General features: G+C 36.2%; 1 protein-coding gene across 4 annotated transcripts in view; it reads right to left on the bottom strand.

The window, feature by feature from the left end:
• The window catches only part of DIAPH2 (diaphanous related formin 2), a 939022-nt gene that overhangs the window by 237457 nt on the left and 679805 nt on the right, over nucleotides 1–21760 (bottom strand). The window contains exon 28 of one of the 4 annotated variants that reach the window (XM_039859185.1): nucleotides 4517–4536. The exons of the other annotated variants lie outside the window; for them this stretch is intronic. Within the exon in view, the coding sequence (XP_039715119.1) occupies nucleotides 4532–4536 (5 nt within the window). The 3' untranslated portion in view covers nucleotides 4517–4531. Of the gene's footprint in view, nucleotides 1–4516; nucleotides 4537–21760 lie in introns of those variants that run through there. 4 annotated transcript variants of the gene reach the window in all.

Consider the following 21760-nt stretch of genomic DNA (forward strand, 5'->3'; position numbering starts at 1 on the left):
ATATAAGACTGTATGTGGGCTGGTAAATTACAGCTCTTTTATGTTTATGTTTTTCCTAATCAATTTATAAGATGAATAACTAAAGTAGAAAGAATATAATTTTACATTCTTTGATATCTTAATATTGCGCTTCAAAGCCACCCTTTGTTTGCCTGTTTGTTCTTTTGTTCATCTTTCATTCATTCAAATATTTCTGAAGAGCCTATTACGTTCCAAGTGACATGCTTAATGCTAGATCTACGAACATGAATAAGACATTGTGCCCCCATTGTGCTCACAGTCTAAGAGGAGAGACAGGCAAGCAAAGGGACCAACATAAAACAGTGTGGAAGTTCACTGAGGGCAACGTGATGAAAGTACCGTGGGAGGACTAAGGAGGTATATTCAGCCCTCCTGGTGGTAGGATCAAACTAAGATTTGAAGGATGAGCAGGAGTAAATCAAGTGAAAAGAATAAAGAGGGTAGTCTAGGCAGAAGGACATAGTAAGCAAAGTTATGAAAGGATGGGCAGTTGAAACAGTGGACGAGACCAGAAGCTGGAATACCATTTAGAAGATTGCTGCAGTAGTCTCAGCAAAGGTTGATGAGAGGGCAATGGTAGTTAGGAAGGCACAGGAGGACACGTTCAAGAAATATTTAGGAGGAAAATAAGCAGGATGTGGAGATTGTGAGATATGGGAACTTACAGAAAAGGAATCAAGATTCATGTCTAGTTCCTAGCCAGAGTGACTGGCTGGATGGTGGTGCTGCCAATGAAGAACCAAAAAGGAAAGGGATTTTAGAGAAAAAAGCAGATTTAGGTTCTGACTTGTTAAAGTGAAAGTGCCTGTGAGACATCCAGGTAGAATTGTCCAACAGGCATTTGGTTATATAAATCTGAAGTTCCAGGGAGAATGGTGGGCTACAGCTACAGAGTTGGGAACCATGTACATGATAGATAAAAATGCAAAAGTGGGTAACATCATGCAGAGAGACTCTCATGCAGAATGAGAAGAGCAAGGGCTGAGGGTGGAACCTTAGTCAACAAGGGCATCCAACATGCAAGGAGAAGAAGAAATATCGGTGATAGAAGAGAAATAGAAAGGTATCAGAAAAACCAGGAAAAGGGTGGTGTCACAAAAACAACACTGACGTACCATTTTGTGGAGAAATTCACAAACCACTGCTGAGATGGCAGAGATTCTGAATTTTTTTCTGGGGTTGTGCTCTAATGGCAAGGGTGCAATATCTTAATCATCTGTGCATGTCTTTTTCTGGGCTAGTTTCTGGCTTATAAGTTCTCAATGAATATTTATTGTGTGAATGAATGAATGCCTGTTAATGTGAGGACTGCATATTGTCAAGTGAAATATAAAGGCACAAAGACAAGGAAAGCATTTAAGCCATTTTTATTATGGCACACGGAGTACTGTCTTGTTGGTCATTAAATGATAAATGAAGATAATGGTAATGATCCAGTCTGGGGGAATATTTCTCAGGTATTGGAGAATATTCATCACATCACTTAAAGTGAACAAGCTGTACAGCTCATGCATACTAATCATTAATTCAACATATATAGAATGACTACTATAAATATTTGCCAGACACTGTTCTAGGCATTGGGGAGTCTTTGGATAAGTAGAAAAGTCAGAACTTTCTTCTCTCGTGGAATTTATTTTCAGTGGGGGGAGGAAGAGACAGTGAAGAAATAATTCGATGGCAGGTGGTGATAAACATGAAGAAGAAAAATGAGGTAGGGTAAGGGGGCAAAGACTCGGGGTACTAGCATACGATTTACACTAAAATCTAGTTATTGCTTATTTCTAACATAAAGATAGTTAGAAATTTTATTAAAATATGGAAAATGAATTTAAGAACCAAATAATTTGGGGGAAATTACAATAATAGTAATAGTTGAATTATAAAAAAACTTAGAAAACAGAAATGAGATGGGTCATAAAAACTGCAATAGAAAGCAAGCGGCTCTTTTAATGAGCAAATCTGGTTTTGATACTGCTCTGAGTTTACCTGAATGAGTTCTTACTCCAGATCTTTTTCTTTTTCCCAAACATTGCCCAAAACAGGGGTGGGGTGAATAAGAGAAATTACATAGAGACAGAGCTTCCACAGAATGAACCCTGGGAGTTGTGGAAGTAGAAGAAATGATTTCCCTTGGCAGACTGCATTGTTATCGGTACTGGCATCCTTTGGCTAATTGGAATTCCAAAGTACAAAGATAATCACTTAAGTAAAATAGGATTATGAATTGCAATTGATATGGATGAGATGTTCAGTCCATTTAATCTTGGTCATTACTCAGGCTTGTATCTTAGGTTACTTAGAATTCTTTCAAATGCATTTCTATACATATTAGGAAGGGAGAGCATTCTAGAGGAGATTCAGGGACAAAAGAATCCCCCATCAATCTATTTGCCTTTATCTGGTCCAAAACTTCGGTGGCGCAGGAGCGGGGGTATGGAGGTGCAGAGGGACAGAGAAAGGAAAACATTCAAATTTTTCACTAATTTGATTTCCAAGTGTATAGGCAATAAGAACAAATGTTTTATAAGAATAGACATCCTCTTTGCCTCTAGGCTGAAGTTAATTGTTATTGTTTGTGAAAGCCTGGTGAGACAACAGAGGTTTTCCTCAACCAGCTGCCCTTTTCCTGGAATCGCCAAAGGCATGAAAGGGAATAGCAGAGCCTTAGATAACAAATCAGGCAAGCCCTGACTGAATCTGTTTTGTAAAGAGGTAAAAAGCCTTCCAATGGGTGCTTGTGATCCAGTCTGACTTTGGGGCACCTTCAGTTCAGGACTGCTGCTGGTGAGCAGATATGTCCCTATAGGAGGCATTACGTAGTGAACAACAAAAATCTTCATCTATTCCCCCAAATAGGAAACGGAGGGGTCCGGAGAAGGAGGGAAATGTATCTACTGATTGTGGTAATGCAATGATGGTGCTCCTTCTCCTAGGAAAAACAAGAGCACACAGAATATTAACAAGGAATGTAAGGACAAAAAGTCAGGGTTCCATTTGCCTAAAAGGCATATTGTACCTCAATAGTCAGTAAAACCCAGTTCTTGCTTTTGCCTCTCTGAAATACAGAATTAGGTTAACTAAAGTGCTAATGAAAGCAGTCATGATTTTTAAGCAAATGGACCTCAAATTACGAACTATGTAGTTACAAATATTTGCTGACTGAATGGATCAAAGACTCATTCATCTGCTATATAAACAATTTCATTATGAAACTTAGAAACTGAGAGTCTGCATACTAATCAGAGATATAAGTTCTGTAAAGAGAGGGAAAAGATTATATGGGGTTCAGGTTTGTCACATGTGGGGATGTGACAGCAATTTGAATGCATATCTAATCCTGAGATTTTATGTTATGGTAATAGAAAAAGTGCTAGAATAGCCATCAGAGGATGTGAGTTCTAGCATCAACTAATGAGGTATGTGAAGCTGCACAAATCTTTAACCTTTAATGTGAAAGGAAGGAGTTGGTAAATGTACTTTAAGATCATTTCCACCTTTAAATTTCTATTATTCTAGGACCTATATGCAAATAATTTTTATCGGCAGATATCCACATAGTTTATTAATCACACGCTTCTTCTATGAAGGATACTTAGTTAAATATTTCTACCATTAACAGTTCCCATACATTTGAAATTGTTTATAACTTGAAAAGAGAGCACATAGTTGATGCTCAATAAATACTTGCAAGTGGAATAAGATTTTATAATTTCTTAGAAATAAATGAATATTTTCCTGTTCCAGAACTATCACCAGTCACTTAACTTTGGAGATGAGGCAAGGTAAGGAATGTGTATGTGGGGAAAGGGGGTTGATGAGTGGGGAGAACTTACTACAGAACAAATATTTTCCATGACATCTTGCAAATATATTCCACAAATGCAATGACATTTACTTGTGCTTCATAAGTGAACACAGTCAAAGTAAGATGAAAATGGCTTGTTGATGAAGCAAATAACCATGAAGGACATTTTTGTATGATATCTATTTTAAATGATTTTGTACCATCTCTCTCTAGCTTGTATCCCACGTTACTATTGAAGACATTGTTGCTCTTTGTTTTCCATCTTAAACTTCTTCATTTTGTCATAATGAAATCTTTAAGATATATCACATTTTCTTTCTGTCTTGGCTTCTAGGAAGCTCAGAGATAAATTTAATGCTCAATAATAGCAACCATTCTTAATATAAATGTCTGGAGTAATTGTCTACAAGTTTCTCTCTAATTTTTAATCTTATCTTCATGGACTTTTGTTGTAAGCCACCTGAAATCTTTCTGGGAAGTAGATGAGGGTTAAATTAATGCATACAGAAAAGACAGGAAGGAAAGGAGGAAGGGAGGTAGGAAGGAAGGGAGAGGGAGGGAGGGAAAGGAAAGAAGGCCAATTTAGATGGGAAGAGGAAGGCTAAGTCACTAGTCCTTTTAGAATTTAAATCTAGGAAAATAATTTGGCAGAATGGAAAAAGGTAATTACCTGCTTAGGGTGCAATCAACATGAATCCATGTTCAATCTAGGGGGCAAAACATTTATATATGTGGAAATTAGGGTATACTTTAAAATCATGGTCTGAGAAAATTGATTAGAAATAAATCAGCTTTGAGTAATTAATTCCAAAAAAGCACTGTTAATAACTGCTAACTAGATGTGGAACACAGAGACTGATATAGAATGTAAAATTCAGTGCCTTCAGTCATCACTGAGACTACACAGAGTAACAGGAAGTTTAAAGAAAAATAAGATAAAACATTTTTGAAAATGCAACATTTGGAAACTCTTTGAAGTTGTACAATTTTAACAGTTTCCTTAAAAAAAAAAATATAGTCTCTACATACATCAAAAATCCTTTTTATTTCAATTGGAAAAGACTAAAAAGAAAAGAAGGTCTAAGGATAGCTAAGATTAAAGTAAAACTAAATAACATTCTTGTTATCCATATTGGGTAGGTGAATTTCTTGATTTGCTTTTAGAATGGAACAGTGGAGAAAGGGGGAGAATGAATGTGTGGAAAGAATAAAATCAACCTAAGGGGCTGTAGAAAAATGAATAACAAATAAGCTATTTGACAAAGATTGACAGATGGATATCTGGGCCACCTTTTAAACAGTAACCTCTGTTGAAAATTAGTGGCAGCCTTATCAATCACAGTCACCAGTATAATTCATCTTAGGCTCACAGAGGGCTATGCACAGACTACTATTCCCTTAAACATTTAAAAACCATTTTAAAGGCATCTAAGCATTTTTTAAAGACAAGACAGAACATTTAGCTGGTGAACAATATGCAGCAATGACTAATCTTCTAGCTGTTCTTGCAGATCCAGGTGACTTACAATGTATTTGTTCCAGGAAAGCTATCCATAAATTTGATATTTTTTTCTTTAAAACAGAGATGCTTTAAATGCAATCAGGGAAATAACTAACTAAAGTAACCCTATAATGAATATCTTCTTAAAGTAAGAAATCCTTGAAGGTGAAAAAAACTTAGCTTTATCTCTAGTTGGGTAAAATAATATTTTCATTTATTGAATTTGCTTAAACAGGGACACATTTGTATACTACTGTGAGCAAAAATGAAGTAGCTTGACCTGGCTTACATAACTGAAATTGCAGCCATTAAAATATACTGTTCAGAATATTCAATTCTTTTTTATAGGTATCAGAGAATATATAGCTAACTCTCAATTATCGAGGCTAATGGAGAGGAACACTGGCATGGCTAATTTAAAATAGCAAATAATCTAGAAATTATTTATGTTGATTTGGAAAGCCATTTTAAATCTAAAATTAACTTTGAGGTATGAATCACTATTCAGAAAGATTAGAAACTGAGCTGGCATCAGGAATTCTGAGGGCTGAGCAAACTTTCTTTGTAGATTCTCAATGCTTTCTTATTCTTTCTTCTAGAAATGGAGGAGCTAGAAGGTACTCAGCTATTACCTTCAGCTACAAAGGAAAGCTTAATAATAGGAAGGGCAAGAAGAGTCCTGGAGGATGATAGCAAAAAAAAAAAAGTTTCTTAAAAAATCACATATTGTCTCATTTGGGAGTTTCCTAGCTCATTTAAGGAATGAAGGTGGATTCACTGCTACTCTAATACATAAAATCTAATACATGCTGAAACCCACGGCTTGAGAACCCAGCCTGATTAAATGGACACTACTGAGAGAAAACTAGATGGCAATATATATTTATACATACATATGTATATATACATATGTTTGGAAATATATATATGGAAATACACACACGCACACACACACACACATATACATACATATACATAATTTTAAAACAATTGGGAAGACTTTTTATTAAATTTTGCAGGTGATTTCCAGTAGGAATTAATAAAATATCAAGCTGTTCTAGGGATCCTTCCCCATTCTGATTTTTCAATGTAGCCCTATGCCATTCCTTTATCTCCTCCATTTTTAGAGATACATGTAAATAAGCTACTGACTTTAGATCTATATAAGAAATAAATGTCAAAATCAAGAACTCACTGTTTATGTACATTTATCTCATACTGCCAGTTCTGCTTACCAAATGTAAGATAGAATAAAATAAAATTGTCTACTGGACACTTAGAATCCATGCCAATTTCCATGGCAAGGAGCAGCAGGCCTTTGTATCCACTAAAAATTTAAGAAAAGCTTGATAGCATTCTGACCCCAAGACTTCTACTCATGTGATTTGCCATACAAGACTGCATTCCTCATCCCAGGGTCAGCAGAAATTGGCCCAAACTAACAGTTCCATTCATTTTCAGAGCTACCTGATTTTGCAGGTGAGCAGTTCTATCTCCATTGAGTTCCACTTCTGTGGCTAACATCTTGCTTACCCTGTAACAGACATCTCTCTATGCAGGAGTCTGATGAGCATCAGCACCGGGAGTCTTAATTCAGCATTTGGCTCTGTATAACATTATTTTGCTAGTTTTGACATTGTCCAAAACTAGCAAAATAGAAAAATTACATTTTTGCCTATAGGGTTTCCTTTAATAGAAATGGGGCTAAAGAAATGTGAAGATGATGTTTGTAAATAGAATTTTTAAAAATCATAAAAGCCATTGGTTTGTGTGAAACTAAGAATATATCTATCTGACTAAAGCCTTAGCTGCTCAAATTTTTATTAGCAATACATTTTAGTAACAATTTATAAAATTACATTGCCCCCCAGCCCCTAGAAATCCTTGCATATACATTTTTTAAAGCTGGAGAAAACTATCATCACTTTATCCAGAAAGGTGTCCTTTTCACCCCCTCTTTTTTGGTCCTGTCAGTGATTCTCAACCTTACAGATGAAAGATACATAAATTATACATCATTGCTATGCTTTCTGAAAGTTGTGAGTGAGATGGTTTGAATTGCTCATTTTTATTATTTCACTTAAAAGGGGAAAAAAACAAACAAGAATCGAGATCGACTATTGAGGTCTTTTAAGTAATTTTCTTCTTCAAAACATGGAAAAAAATGTTTATAAAATAACAACAGAATTAGACTTGCTGCCTGACCTCAGTGAATGAGTTCAAATGCTGCATTTACTGAGTTCACATGCTCTGCAATAATTTATTCCATGTTACTGTGAACTAGCATAGTGAAATGTGTTTGAATGGGGACTCTGGGAAAAGCAGTGTTGAAACAACATAAAAATTAATCCAAAAGATGTGGAAATGCTTCCAATTTTGGGTTATTATGAGTGAAAAGGAAGACAAAAGAAAAAAATCAAGTAGTAAGAAATTCAAGGAAAAACGGCAAAAAGTTTAATTAGAAAATTCTCTGAAAATAAATAATGTAATATTTGTAAGATAAATAAACTGCCCTGCCTCCTCTGTGAAGCCTTCTTGGCACACTTCAAACTGCAGTGATTGTGTCCTTCCCTGAGGTCCTATTGCCATAATAGTTATTTTTTTGCATTAAAAATGTGAACACATCATACGATAATGAATTGAAATGATTCTGAAAATTCTAGGATATACCAGAACCTTTACAGAACATTTTAGTACACATTTATTGTTGTGCATAATTGTTTTGTTTTTGTAAGTCTTCATTCCCCAAGGAAAGAGAGCATGCTCTCTACTTTTATACTTCTCATAATACTAAGCTCATAATATTTCCTCAGTAAATACTATTGATTGAATACATTCCTGTCCTGATGGTTATTTTATATGTATAAGTATGATCCTTCAGAAGTAGAGTTCAATGATCCAGAACCTTTCCGGAATGAGAGGCTCTTTCTTTGTTTTGCTATATAAGGGAAACAGATTCAAAGTGGTATTACAAAAGAGTGCTTTACATCGAAACAAGTCCTGTGCCAAAATTAGATTTAACAAATGTTGTTTTTCTGTCATTACCTAGCATTCTAGCCCCTTCCAAAGGAAGTTTAAGCTCTGTTAATTGTAAACTGTGCTGGGTATGAGCTATCTGCATTTAGAGAACAAATCCATGGCTTCCTAATGTTTGTTACTTTATAATGTAATGACTTCATATATATTAACCACAGATATGAGAGGATGGCGGTGGGCTAGTGGTAGGGAGCAGTAGGTGCAATTAAAGAGGTAGCACATGCAGGTTTGCTGGCATAACTCTCCGCTGCACAGAGTTCCTGACGACGCAAATTAGGCAGGTCTATTAAAATTTTTATCCATTCTCTATATTAGATATGTAATCTCATCAGTCTCGATAAAGGTCAAGAAACTGAAAGTAAATCAGTGCATACAGTAGTATGCTTTAATTCCCTTCATTTATAATTAAGATTCTCCATTACAGCATTTTAAACTCTCATTTTGTCAACTCTAAATCTATTCAAGGAATGAGGAATGAGCAATTCCTTAATAAAGCAAAGTATTTAGATTAACAGTAGTGTGGTATCTAAGAGGAGGAGTGCAGTATACTAGAAATAAGGGCGGTTCAGATTAAAGGGCAAGTGGGAATAAAGATTTTTATGAAAGGTCATGAGTTTTTGTGTTTGTTTGTTTGTTTTTTAGATATGGTACATCATCTACTTCTAATTTTAAATGTTTAAAAGATAGAGGAGAGTATAGGGAATTACTCGTGGTAGTGATGGTTTCGATTGGGGATAGGTAGGTATTACCACAGATAACTGATTACATGAGGGCGCCGTCAGGGAAGAATGGTGCTGACTGGAAAATTCTGCCAACAGGAGCTGCAAAGGGCAACTACATGATCCTCTTCACCACAACCATAATTGCTGGCTCCACAAATCCCACCCTTTCTACTTCCGGCTTCCTTTCACTGGCCCCGGCTTCTCTTCCATTCTCCTCTCAGCAGTCCTCAACTCATCCCCAGTAATCCAACCATAGGTTTCTAAGGGCTGCATAATCTGTTGGAGAATTAATGGCATCTATAGCCTGACTTTATGAAAAGTTGCCATAAAATTAGTCAACTCTGAATCAGAAGCAGAAGACTGTCTTTTCTAAAATGGAATAAAATGGTTTTATCTGAATACCAGCTCTCCAGCACCACAAACATGGAGACTTCAAGGATGGAGACTTCCTGGAAAGCAAAGTCATTGTTTTAACTGTCACGTACACAAAATGATCTCTTTTGAAGCATCCACCATTTTAGAAAGTTTTCAGAATAAGATATAATTATGATTACCTCTCATAAGAAGGCTAGATAATCAGAACCTCATCAGAAATAAAAGTTACATTAAGATACGAGACCATTTTATTAAGTACCAGAATAAAATGCCTTTGACAAGTAAGTAGTGTTTCAGTTTTTTCTCTAAAAACTATCGAGAAAAAAATTTTTAATATAAAGCTTTAAAAAATATAACATTTAATTTATATTATATTGAAATAATTGTCTATATTATGTGATATTAGAGGACATATTCCATAGCAATGTATGGTATCTATCACGTATTTCTTTGTTTTTCTTTATGGGTCATAATGTGTAAAAGTGTCAAAATCGTTCTTAACTCCAGTCCCATAGGCTCTGTTTGGACCACTAATTGTAGTTTGCCAAAACTTGGTGTATGTATATCATTGTCCAGCACTAGGAAGAGCATATTGAATATTTATTTTTAAAAAATGAGTGAATGTATTCGATGGATGACTGTATAAGCAATGAAGAAATAACAAAGATAGCATGGTTGGTGTTCTTCAAGCACTAATGGGTAAAGAAATGAGACAACTGGATAGAAGTATATATAAAACCAATGACAGTCAAGGTTAGAAGACTGAGAGGAGGAGAGTTGGAATGACCAAAGAACGTGTGACATTTTAGCTGACTCTTGGATAGGATTTTTAATGAAAAGGTTCAAATGAGTTCTAGGTAGAAATCAGTTCTGATAACTTGAATTAGAGAAGCAATTTGGGTACTCATGGATGAATATATGTAGTCATTTCTGAATCTCTTAGAAAGTATAAACCGAGAGTTATGTCACATGCTGAGGTTATAATTTTATTTCCGTCTAATTCACTACCTGCAAAAAATGCCATTAGATAGCCAGAAACATTATGCTGAAAATCAAGGAAGTTATTTTTCTTTGAATGAGGATGATGAATTCAGTGGTGTGCTTTTTGGTAACATACAAATGGCACCGTTAATGCAATGAGATGAACAAAGCATTGGAGCCACGACAAACCTTGGCAGGATGGTTGTTAACTATAATCAAAGCAGTACATTACCTAAAATAAGAGACAACTGGCAGATATACAGAGCCACACCAACTCACCAAACCATTTATAGTCTGATAAATAGGAAGAATAGTGACAAATCAGAGATCCTAATAGTGAAACAGCACATTAGTATTTATATACAATTTATTTGATATTTTTAGTATGTTAGTATAGAAGTGGTGTTGGCTTTAAACTGCTGTCCATTTAGGTTATAACAGACATGGGAGTTTTTCTTTCTTTCTTTTTTTAAAGCAGGAACTTCCTGAAAAGATAAATTTGAAGAATGTTCTTAGGATTGATGAGAAAAAAAAAAAAGCCCAACCTCATTTGCTGCATTATGCTTCAGTGATCACTATGGCAGAATTGACCTTTCTTTATTAAATATTGCATATGTTCATTCTTTACATGACATCCAAATGAATTGAAAATGCAGTGAGGCTATTGGCTACATTACTGAAAACTCTAGGATGCTCTTTTACACAGAGAAGGTCATTCAGTTCTTGTTTTCCCTCAATCCAGAGATAATATGCACAATCTAGGATGTTTTTAAAGCTACTCAGATGGTCTATTGCATCCAGTTGTCTTTGCTAACACTGCCTCTGAGTCTTGGGTTTTTCTCCCTATGCAACATGATGATGAATGCTTTTTCCCTGGCTATTGCTCCCTGTTGAAAGTTACCATTGTCAGAAGCATGGCTTAACACGACTAGTGTCATACTTTATAATGATGATGATTCCAAAAAAGACATGAAACTGAAAAGAAAGAGCAGCAGCAGCCATAGAAGAGGAGGCCTGCTCTGCAATGTAGGCATTGCAAGATCTTTAATTGTAAAATATAACTAGAACTTGTAAAGACATAATTGTCCATCACTGTTTGAACTGATAAGGATGACGATTTTATATCTGATCCTCTAAATTTCCAATTAGGAAAGACAATATAGGTAAAGAGTTTCCTGGCATTTGACTAACTGAACTACAATTCTGACCTATGTTTATCATAGCCGTGTGATACATTTTATACTATGGCAATGTGTCTATTAGTGATTCACTTTTAGAGAACCACATGACAATCCGGTTTAGGTTGCAATAAAGAATGTAGTGGATCTCATGCTCATCCTTTGGAAACACTAATCCCTGAAAAACTTCAAATTACGGTAGTTTTTTCTGTTACAAAATCTATCTAGGTTTCAACAGAAATGCATTGAATATGGATTTCTCCTCTCCATTTTACCTGGCATTACTTCCAACACAGAAACTGACCAAGTAATAGTCAATTACTGTCATTGTATAGGTGAGAGAAACAATAAGTGCAGGATCTGCTTCACAAAGGCAGCTCCTGTGAGCAATGACTTATTTATCACAGACATTCATATGGATGCTAGAAAACAGATCCAGGATGCTTGCCTGGCAGCTGACTTACATGAAAAGGACTTTTGAAAGCCAATAAAAACATTATAATTTTCCTTACTGTCATACAAAAAAACTTGTAAGATACCGGAAAGTAAAATAATCTATTCACACAACATGTATTTTCAAAAGCATCATTGGATCCAGATGGTCAACAATGGCGCAGGGCAGCCTAAAATTGTGACAGGCTGTATATTCCACATTTCATCAGAAGAAGAAAAAGAAAAGTAAAAAAAAGCCCCAAAAGCCTAAGGGGGTGGGGGAACCTCTGGGAAGACAAGTAGGCCAAAACAAATTCTTTCTCATTCCAGTAAAATTTCTACTATGTGGCTTAGCTATGACATGAAGCGCTGTGACAAACTTAAGACAATTTCATAGACAATTATCAGAGATATTATCATAAACATATTCCCCGTTTTACAAGAACTTGAATATAAAGTATAGTTAACAATGAAAGTAGGCTGAACATAATAGAAATATGTTTTTGATGGTTCAAAAGGTACTTGGGGCATTACACTGCCTCAGGGTCATCATTATGCACATCAGTCATCTCACTACTCTGGCAGCTGTGCAAATGTGCTGGGTAACAGAGTTCTTCAGTTTAATAAGAGGCTACCTAACATAGCCGACTCTATTTTGAAAAAGAAAAATTTGAAGCAGACTGAATGCATAAAATTAGACCTATGGCATTTTAGCCTGTTTTTCCATAAAAATAATTGTTAATGGATAATTATTTCAGCCCTCCTTCCTTTGTGATTTTCTTATTCTTGCTGTTGGGTTCCTCTTAATTTTCTTTCTGGTCCATATTTGTTCTCTACCTCCTTTTAACTAATTCTTCACCCAGTCTTCCAACTTCTTCATTGACCTGAGCATTCTATCCAGGGCTTCTTTCCTTATTTGGTGAATTTCACTTCTCCATAGACTTCCTATGCCATTGCTTTTATCATTAAAGGGAAAGTGGGGAGAGAGTGTAAATAAAAAGTTCTGTTTGTCACCTGTTGAAAGACTAGACTGAGAACCAAGAGACCTGAGTTCTAATTTCCACTGTTATTAATTTGATGTGTTGACCTGGAGTAAATCACTTTATCTGCTCTGGACCTAGTTTGCCTCCTCTGGAAAATAAGAGATTTGGAACAGATGATATACCTCCAAGAGCCCTTCCAGCTTTACCATTCTCAATCTATGATTTTATCAGCAATTACACAGGATAACAGTTACGCAGGACAGTTCAAATACATGTAGACCTTGCCTATAGACCTCGGTCTGCAAGTAGATCTGTTTAGAACATATGTCAACTCATTGTGAATTCTTTTATTATTAGCCCTTGGGAGTGTTTCTACTCAATGTATGGTTTCTTGAGGAAAGGGACCATCTCTTTCTTTCTTCTTCTTTTTTTTTTTATTATATTTAAGCCACTTTTATTTGGGTTTTCCTGTAACAGTTAAATCTATTCACATGACTGAGAAAGAAGCAAGAAAAGCAGAGATGAAGGTACAGCCAGGAATAAGGAATGTACATTTATCTTACGTTCACTTATACCAGGTTATTGAGGACCAAGAACACCACTCATAGCTACTGATAAAGCACATACATGCGAAGTTTTAGCTTTGTCTAGACAGCCCTGTATTCTGGGATTTTCATTTTCCTTTCCAGCCTTAGTTTTCTTCAGAGAAGACTTAGCTGATTCCACCCTATTCCTGAGCAGATACGCTTTAGGATTAATTTACATCTGCCTTTTCTACCAGAGAGTGACCACTATGGACACAGGACTCTTGTCTATCTTCATTTTCATGACTACCTAACACTCTGCAAAACGGAAAGGGACCATTTTTTATTCCTCATAGTATCTCCAGCACTTAGAACAACAGTGCCAGGTACTTAGTAACAGTTAATAAATGTTCCTTTTACTTGGTGTTTTCTCATCTCACAGCATTTTCTGTCCATAAAATGTTTGTATAAGTTTATCTCATTTCACTTAAACTATTCTGTGTCTATGTTTTCTATTTAGTTACCGATAATATCCAATTATTTGGAAGTTAACATTTTCCTGTAAAATGGCAGGGCTAATGGGAACAACACTATTTTCAGAAAGAGACTCGACTGACTCATAAGGGAATCAATGTTCAACTCCTAAATAATTCACTAAAACTTACTGCTAGGACTCTGTACCAGGATACTACTTGTGTTAGTAGGAATTCGGTTTCTACTTGAAATTGTGACTTTCATAGTAAGAGCTTAAAAAGCCATGACTTTTGGAAATGCATTTGGAAAGGCAGCTACAGAAATAATAAAAAGTTTTAATAACATATTTCTGCTGCTCAAATTCCAGAAGTAAACCTAAAGTGGTATAATAAAAATGACTGTCATAACTTACACTTAACATCAATGATAGGATTTTAGCGCGGGAACTCTGTTAAAAAAATCCTCAGAGTCATGCATTAATCTTGCAAAAACAAGAGATAAAAATCTGCAGACCAGTTATAGATGTCAAAATACTGGTATTTGTTTGGACCACTTTATTTAAAAAGTAGGCTTTCTTTGCATCTTAAACTTTACATTTCTAATATTTAATGATGATTAATTGTAAAGAATACATGTAAGACTATAATACAGCTAAATGATGCATTTGTAATTCATGTGAAACAACGTAATTAGTTCTCTAAGGGCTCATCAATATATTATTCTACTAAACAGAATATTTGAAAGTCCCACTTGAGTTTTAAATGCAATATGAAGCCTTTATTTTAAGCATGGCTTCCTCTGTGTAATATTCTCATAATTATTTCCCAGCAACAAAAAATATTAGATTGATTGTTTTTATTCTAGCTGTTAGACCCACATGCTACAAAGAAAGCAACTCCACGAATTCATTTATTTCAATACAAAACTGACAGATTAGGAGAGCTATGCTTAAAATAAGAAAAAGAAAATATCTGAGTTCAAAAGTGTTCTAAGAGGTAAAAAGTTGAACTAAAATCATTATTTAAAAAGCCCACACTTATTAAAAGCCATAATATATTTCTATTGCTCCCCCCACCATGATGAAAAACCTCTATCACTCAACATAAAAAAAAAAAATAGATGTGAGCTTTATGTACAGAATTTGATTCATGGAAATAAATTACCATCTTCCAATATATAGCAACATTTTTGTATATACTAAGAAAAAAACAAAAGGTCATAATTCTTCATTTTGATACATGCTCCTGTGTACAAGATAAACTCCTTAACACATATTTGTATTTTAAAACAGTATCAGTATATATTGGCCAAACTTTTAGATATGAGTTAATGTAAGTCATCCACCTTACACATCTCATGAAAGTTCTACTTTTTCTTGGAGCTACTGTCTTAATTGTCTCTATAAATTCTAAAACTTGAAAAAATACACAGTGCTGTTGAAAAGAGACTGGATGAGATCATTCAATACCTATTTCTTCTAGGCTTCCAGGTAATCTGATTTTTAGCTGCTGTTCTTAGTTTATTTAGAAAATCCACGACTACAAAGAATAGTATTTATCTTTGTACAGTGGTTTGCCAATGTGCCCTGCTCTATAGGAGGAGAATCCAAATTAGCGGGCACAAAGCCATAGGGGAGCAGGCACTTAAGTGCTGCCAAAATGGGACCAATAGGACTTTTATTCCTGATGCTGGATTTGGGGAGGGGGTTCGGTGGGGGAGTGTTTGCTAAATTAGTTTCAGACAATGGCAGCCTGCAGCATTTCCTGTACATTAGCCACTTTCTTTATTGAAGAGTAGAAAATAGAAGGTTGGAGTAAAGAGCAAAGGAAAGAAATGGATAAAAAAATGGGTTCAAAAAGACCTGGCATATGTGCAGGAGTGGAAGGAGAAGATTTAAGAACACTTGTCTCAGGATCTCTGGAAGGCACCTGCAAGGAGTAAGACTTAAGACTTACGTACATCATCAAAGGACTAACACTTGCCATTTCGGTCACTTGCAAACTGTTTAATAATACTTCTCCCATTCTGCTCAAAAGTATCATTGAGTGGCCACAGTGGAATCTGTGTACTCATAAACAATATTACCTAAGACTAGAATATGTATAACAAGTGGTACTGAAATAATGGACAGAAAGGTACAGTGTAAAAGAGGAGAGAGCTTTTTATTAAGCTAAGCAGTTCATTCTTTGGTTATGTAAAGTCCAGGATAATTAGTCTGGCCCTTCAGAGGTGCTGTAAGGACAATATTGAAGACTTGAATACTTTCCCTCAGAGCATAACTGAGAGTCTAGTTTGGTTTCAGAAACCAAACTGGCCCCTTATGAAATTCTCCTCAAGAAGTGTCTCGTGCAGTGATACACATAACTAGGCACTCTGCCATCCTCTTGAGCCAGAATTGCCCTTGTTCGGTTTCAGAGGAGTTCCCTAGGGGGCTGACTGAGTTGGGACCACAGTAGGCTTGAAGCATTTAGGAAAAAGATCAGTTTATCTTATACATTGGGGTCTCAGAAGGTGAAAAGCCCCCAGAGACCAACCTGACAATCATACTAACTGTGTTGGGCTTTAACAGCTGTGGAACCTATGAGCAGTACCGTGCGATTCAGCAAGAGACAGTTCTCAGCTCGTTCTTTTACCCAACTTAATTTTATCCAGCATTTTTACACAATACTTTTTACATAAGACATGTAAGGAATATCCGATAAAACAAATGTCCAGTGGAAACAGTGGGGAATGTAGTCCTAACAAACAGCTGTCTCACTTCTCCTATCTACAGACCCAGAGTAAACCTATCGCTGAATGCTGGGACCACTCTCCTTAGATGCCCTCCCCCGCCCCGCCCCCTGCCACCAGTTGGCAGGAGAGCAAGGGGAATTTGGTAAGGACTTTCTTTCATGCTAATCACATTAGTGTGGGACTTTGCTCAGTGGAGACTAAAAGATAGCCGTGTTGATTCATAGTTATGATTATAGTTATATTACCCTCCCAATAACAAAGGAGTCAACAACTACAGATTATTCATTAATGTATCATAATTGTGTGCTTACTTTTCCCTGGCCATGCTATTCTAGGTGCCTCATTGACAAAATACAACATTTGTTTTATTAAATGACCCTACTTCCAGAAACCTAGTCAATTTACAAGTAATGAACAAAGATGTTTTAGAAGACAAAGAAACAGCTGAATCAATCCCAGACTATAAGTGGGGATTTAACAGAAATAGGCCTCCTTGATCTATCCATGTCATTTGAACTAATATGAAAACATACTCCTCTCTCCCCTCGGATCCACCTTCTGATATTTGTCAGATCCCTGACCCTAACCACACCTAGGACCAGTGACTGGCCTCCTCCTCACTTGCAGATAGTTCCAGGCTGTTTCTTCTCTAGACATTACCTTCTTGTCTCTCAGATTTGTGACCTGACCCCTAGATGTTAGCATTTACCCCACTCTATGGGTTAATCTTCAGGGACCTTCTCTGGGGGTTCACTTGACCCACTTTGATCCCATGACGATCTCAGATACACAACAGCTAACACATTTTGCCTTTTGTAAAATGTATACTTTTTCACATAACAACTCTCAGACTAGGATGCATCTAACAACCAATGATATGCTGTGGTTTAACTGGCAGCATTTCTTTCTTAATGGGACATAAATTAATGTCTATCTTATAATCAATATCATTTTAGATTTAGTGATGTATGGTATAAAAGTATAAATGTAGTATCTCAAGTCCCCTGATGTAATGGCTCAATATACAGAATATTCTGTGCATGATGACTGTAGGCTGCACTGTCCTCCAGAGATTACTTAGAGGCCCCTTCTAAAGAGGTACCTTATATATAGGCCACAATGCTTGGTATCATATGATCCCAATCACAGTAGGTTACATAATGGGTAAGTGCCAAAGGAAAATGTCTATAGACTACCGGGAGAGCTCTTTCTAGCAGGAATCCTCTGTTCTGAACCAAACCAACCAAATCTTTCTGGGGAAATTTAATGAGACACACACAGAAAAGAATATAAATGGTAGGTAGCAGCAGATGCTAAGAGAGATAGAAGATGTTAAGCAAAAGTGACATAGCAGTAGAAGCCATGAATAAGCAGACACCTTGATGCAGAAATAGCAGAGAGTAAATTCACTGTCAGGGAGCACAAAGAAGAATTAGATAGAAAAACAAAGTGGAGTAGCTGAGTCACTATAACGGCAATGTATGAGAGTAGATGGATTAGTAAGGCACAAATGGAGTTAAGTACAACAGACACCTGCTCCTAAAGAAAGACTACCAGCAGAGCGGTCATTGTGTCACCAGAGCTGCTGTCAGACTGCCAGAGCCACTGCTATAATTGGGACATTCTAGTTTTGATGAGGCACGGTTGGGCAACCATGGTGTTATTTCTTCCCCATGTTTTCTTAAAATTATATCACCTAAGCAAATCTTGGCATGCCTGTTTCTTGCAAATAGAAAAAGCCCTTTATGCAGTATTAAACAACTGCGAGAAGTCAAAAGGAAAAATACAAAGAGAATGTGGGAAGGAATGTGGCAAGAGTTACAAAGTGGCTGAGCCAGAGAAAGGTAGAGGAGGTTAGCCTGAGTGAGCTCAAAAATGCGAGGGGCATGGGCAGGCCAGAGGTAGATGGCCAACTCCATTCTATCTCTTCTTGTTACTCTCTGAAGGAGCATCGCTGTGTACCAGTTTCTGCTCAATGATAATATCTTATTGGGCCCTGGCCAAATCCTAAAATTTGGCTCTCATTCTCCTCTTCAGCAATAACCTCAGGGCAGAGCATACTCAGCTTGTCTCCCTTCCTCACATCACCTTGGACTAATCAAACTGGGGCTTCTTTCAAGCCAACAGATCTAACAATATCCCCATGATTATCTGAATGAATTCGGTGAAGCCAACATTTATTAGGGTACTGTCTTCCTGACCAACATTCCTTAGATGGGTCTTAGCTCCTCAGATTGAGGACTGAAAGAAATTACAACTCAAAGTGGTAATTTTATCTTTATTTTGGAGTTTTTAAATATGAAATAGTATCAGGTTTATATTTTCATTTATGGAATACAAATTACGAGAATTATTTTCTCCCTTTCTAAGAGAAAATTATCAACCAAAGGCTTCTAATTCAGGGTCATGAGGAACTAATTACCCAAATTGGAATGTACCAATTTGTAACAGGATATTAGAGAACTATTTTCATTCATTGTCTTACCACCTGTGAAGGTTGCAAACTAAAATGTGATTATTCTTTCTTCTCTTTTTAATATTTGAATGAATTTAAGACTTACAATGGTGGTAATTCAAATCCAATTTGTTACTCTTAGTCTTTGTAAAGGTGTAATTCTATTACTGCCTTGAGTATCTGAATTCTAGCAATAACCTTCTGGGATAGTTTCTGCCCCTTAAATTCAATGCTTTTCTTGTACTTCTTTGGTTTCGAAAAGATCAGAGTTTGTTTCATTTGGGTGTCTTTGTTGCTGTTCTATGGTTCGACAATATGGAGTGAGCTGTAATTCTCTTACATTTGGGCTACTTAATAGGCAATGATTTCCTAAGATAACAGAATGACACTCCAGGACTGATCGTCACTATGGATATTACTGTGTAAGGGAAGGGATAAAATGAAACAGTAATCTTGGCTCAGACATGCATTTGTCACCAGGATAAGAAAGAGTTCAAACTGTATGTTTAATATGTGACAGCATTTCTTTGAAAACATGCTTACAACGACTTTATCACCTCTATCTTTCTTACCTTCTCATCACCTTGAATACATTTTGAGTCACTTTCTAAGATCTCGTTTTCTGTGAAATTCATTAATAAAGCTTAATTGTGAGAATTCCTGACTCTTACCCTTTAGACTGGTGGCCTAAAAGGAGTATTTGGCTTTAATATTAGGTCTCAAACTGCCTGCAGGGATCCTGTCAGTTATGGGAGTATCACTTAAACACTTTTTTGCTTTTACAGTGCCAGAGTGTGTGTGTGTGTGGGCGGGGGGGATTCCAGACGGCCTTTTGTAATTTAGTCATTCGAGGGGCAATACGTAGATCGGCCTACATCAAATTGAATGTAATTCTCACCTAAGTAAAGAAGACTGCCTATTTAGATAAGTCTTCTGTTTCTGAGGGGGGGAAATAAGTGACTGCCTACTGGCACTGGGCTAGGTACATATGTGGTGTATGAGTAGTCCAGGCTAAATAGTATTTGTAAAATCAAGCTCTACAAATACTTTCCAGGGAATGCTAACAATGGCCACAACAATGCACCAAGAAGTGGCTAGGAAGTTCTCCCCCAGCCTAGATGATTTTACAAGCCAGTTGCAACATGTATACTTTTAGGTAACAGATAAGCTCTATGTTGAGCTTGGTTTCCTTTCTTATAGCACTCTCATTTTCTCTAGCTCTGGAGTCCAAAAAAGACCCAGAGGACAGTGGTGAAAACAAGGGCATTTTCAAACCAAATGTTACTCTCTTGGTCTAGAGTAACCACAGAAGAGACAATTTTAGGCAACTAAAGCTATAGCTGTACTGCAAATTCAAGAAATGGCTCTCAGGAGCTATTTTTCAATAGCCAAAACTACTCATTTGCTTAAGTAACAGCATATGTAACACTGCAGCAAAATGATAATCGTGAAAGACATCACCATTTCCATCAACTTTTTGTTTTAAATTACTCAGAATATCTCGAATATATATATATATATATATATTTTTTTTTTTTTAAGAAAAGAAGCACAAATTACATACAGTTTATTTTTCTTGAAAAGAAATGCTGACCTCTATTCAGAGTCTGCTAATAGCATTATTTCTCCTCTTTCTGTACACACAGAGGAAGGGACAGGAAGAGTATTAGGGGAAGGAAGTGTTATAATAAAGACCTTTTTGTAGAAGTGTTTTTTACACCTTCAATTACCTCATGGCAGGTGCAATGACCACTTTGTGCTCTCTTGAGAACAAAAGTGGCAATTTGTACTTACAAATACATAACTGTATCAGTCAAAATGAGGCCAGCTAAAAATCTGCCCTGAGATATCTAAATCTGCCCTCAGATAACATTGAGTTTTGACTCAAATTTACACATAAGTCAATGCCAAATGACAAATTTCAAGCTTCGCAAATTCAGACATTGATCAGGGAATTGGAGCTGTAAAGCCACAAAGCTGAAAGCTTTTGGACCAAGGAATATTCAACAAAAGCCGCAAAAAAAAAAAGCATCAATGAAATTTAATCACCTCAAGCAAAAACCAGCAAGGCACAACAAGTATTTGATGAATAAAGAATTTTAATTTCATCTATTCTTTGGACTTCCTTGGAAAATGAGAATGCAATTATTGTCAAATGTTGATAACTGTATTTTCAAAATGGACTTTCAGTCCATTTGAAAAGGTGTAAAATAATACTACACATTCGTATAAAACTTAGTTTACAAGTGGTTCCTACATACATTACCACATTTCCTTCTCACTTCAAGGCTCTGCAGTAGAGAAAATATGAAATACACGTATTTTCTATCTGGAGGTGCTGACAAGAGGTTTGTCTAATGTAACAGAGTATTATGAACTGCATATTTGTGTGTCTCCCCCACCCCCACCCCGCTCCCAATTCATATGTTGAAGCCTAATCCCCAATGTGATGGTATTTGGAGATGAGGCTTTTGCAAGGTGATTAGGTCATAAGACTGGAGTCCTCATGAATGAGATTAATGTCCATATAAGAAGAG

This window comes from Pteropus medius, unplaced genomic scaffold (assembly GCF_902729225.1).
Source record: "Pteropus medius unplaced genomic scaffold, Ma_sr-lr_union100, whole genome shotgun sequence".
Lineage (NCBI taxonomy): Eukaryota > Metazoa > Chordata > Mammalia > Chiroptera > Pteropodidae > Pteropus > Pteropus medius.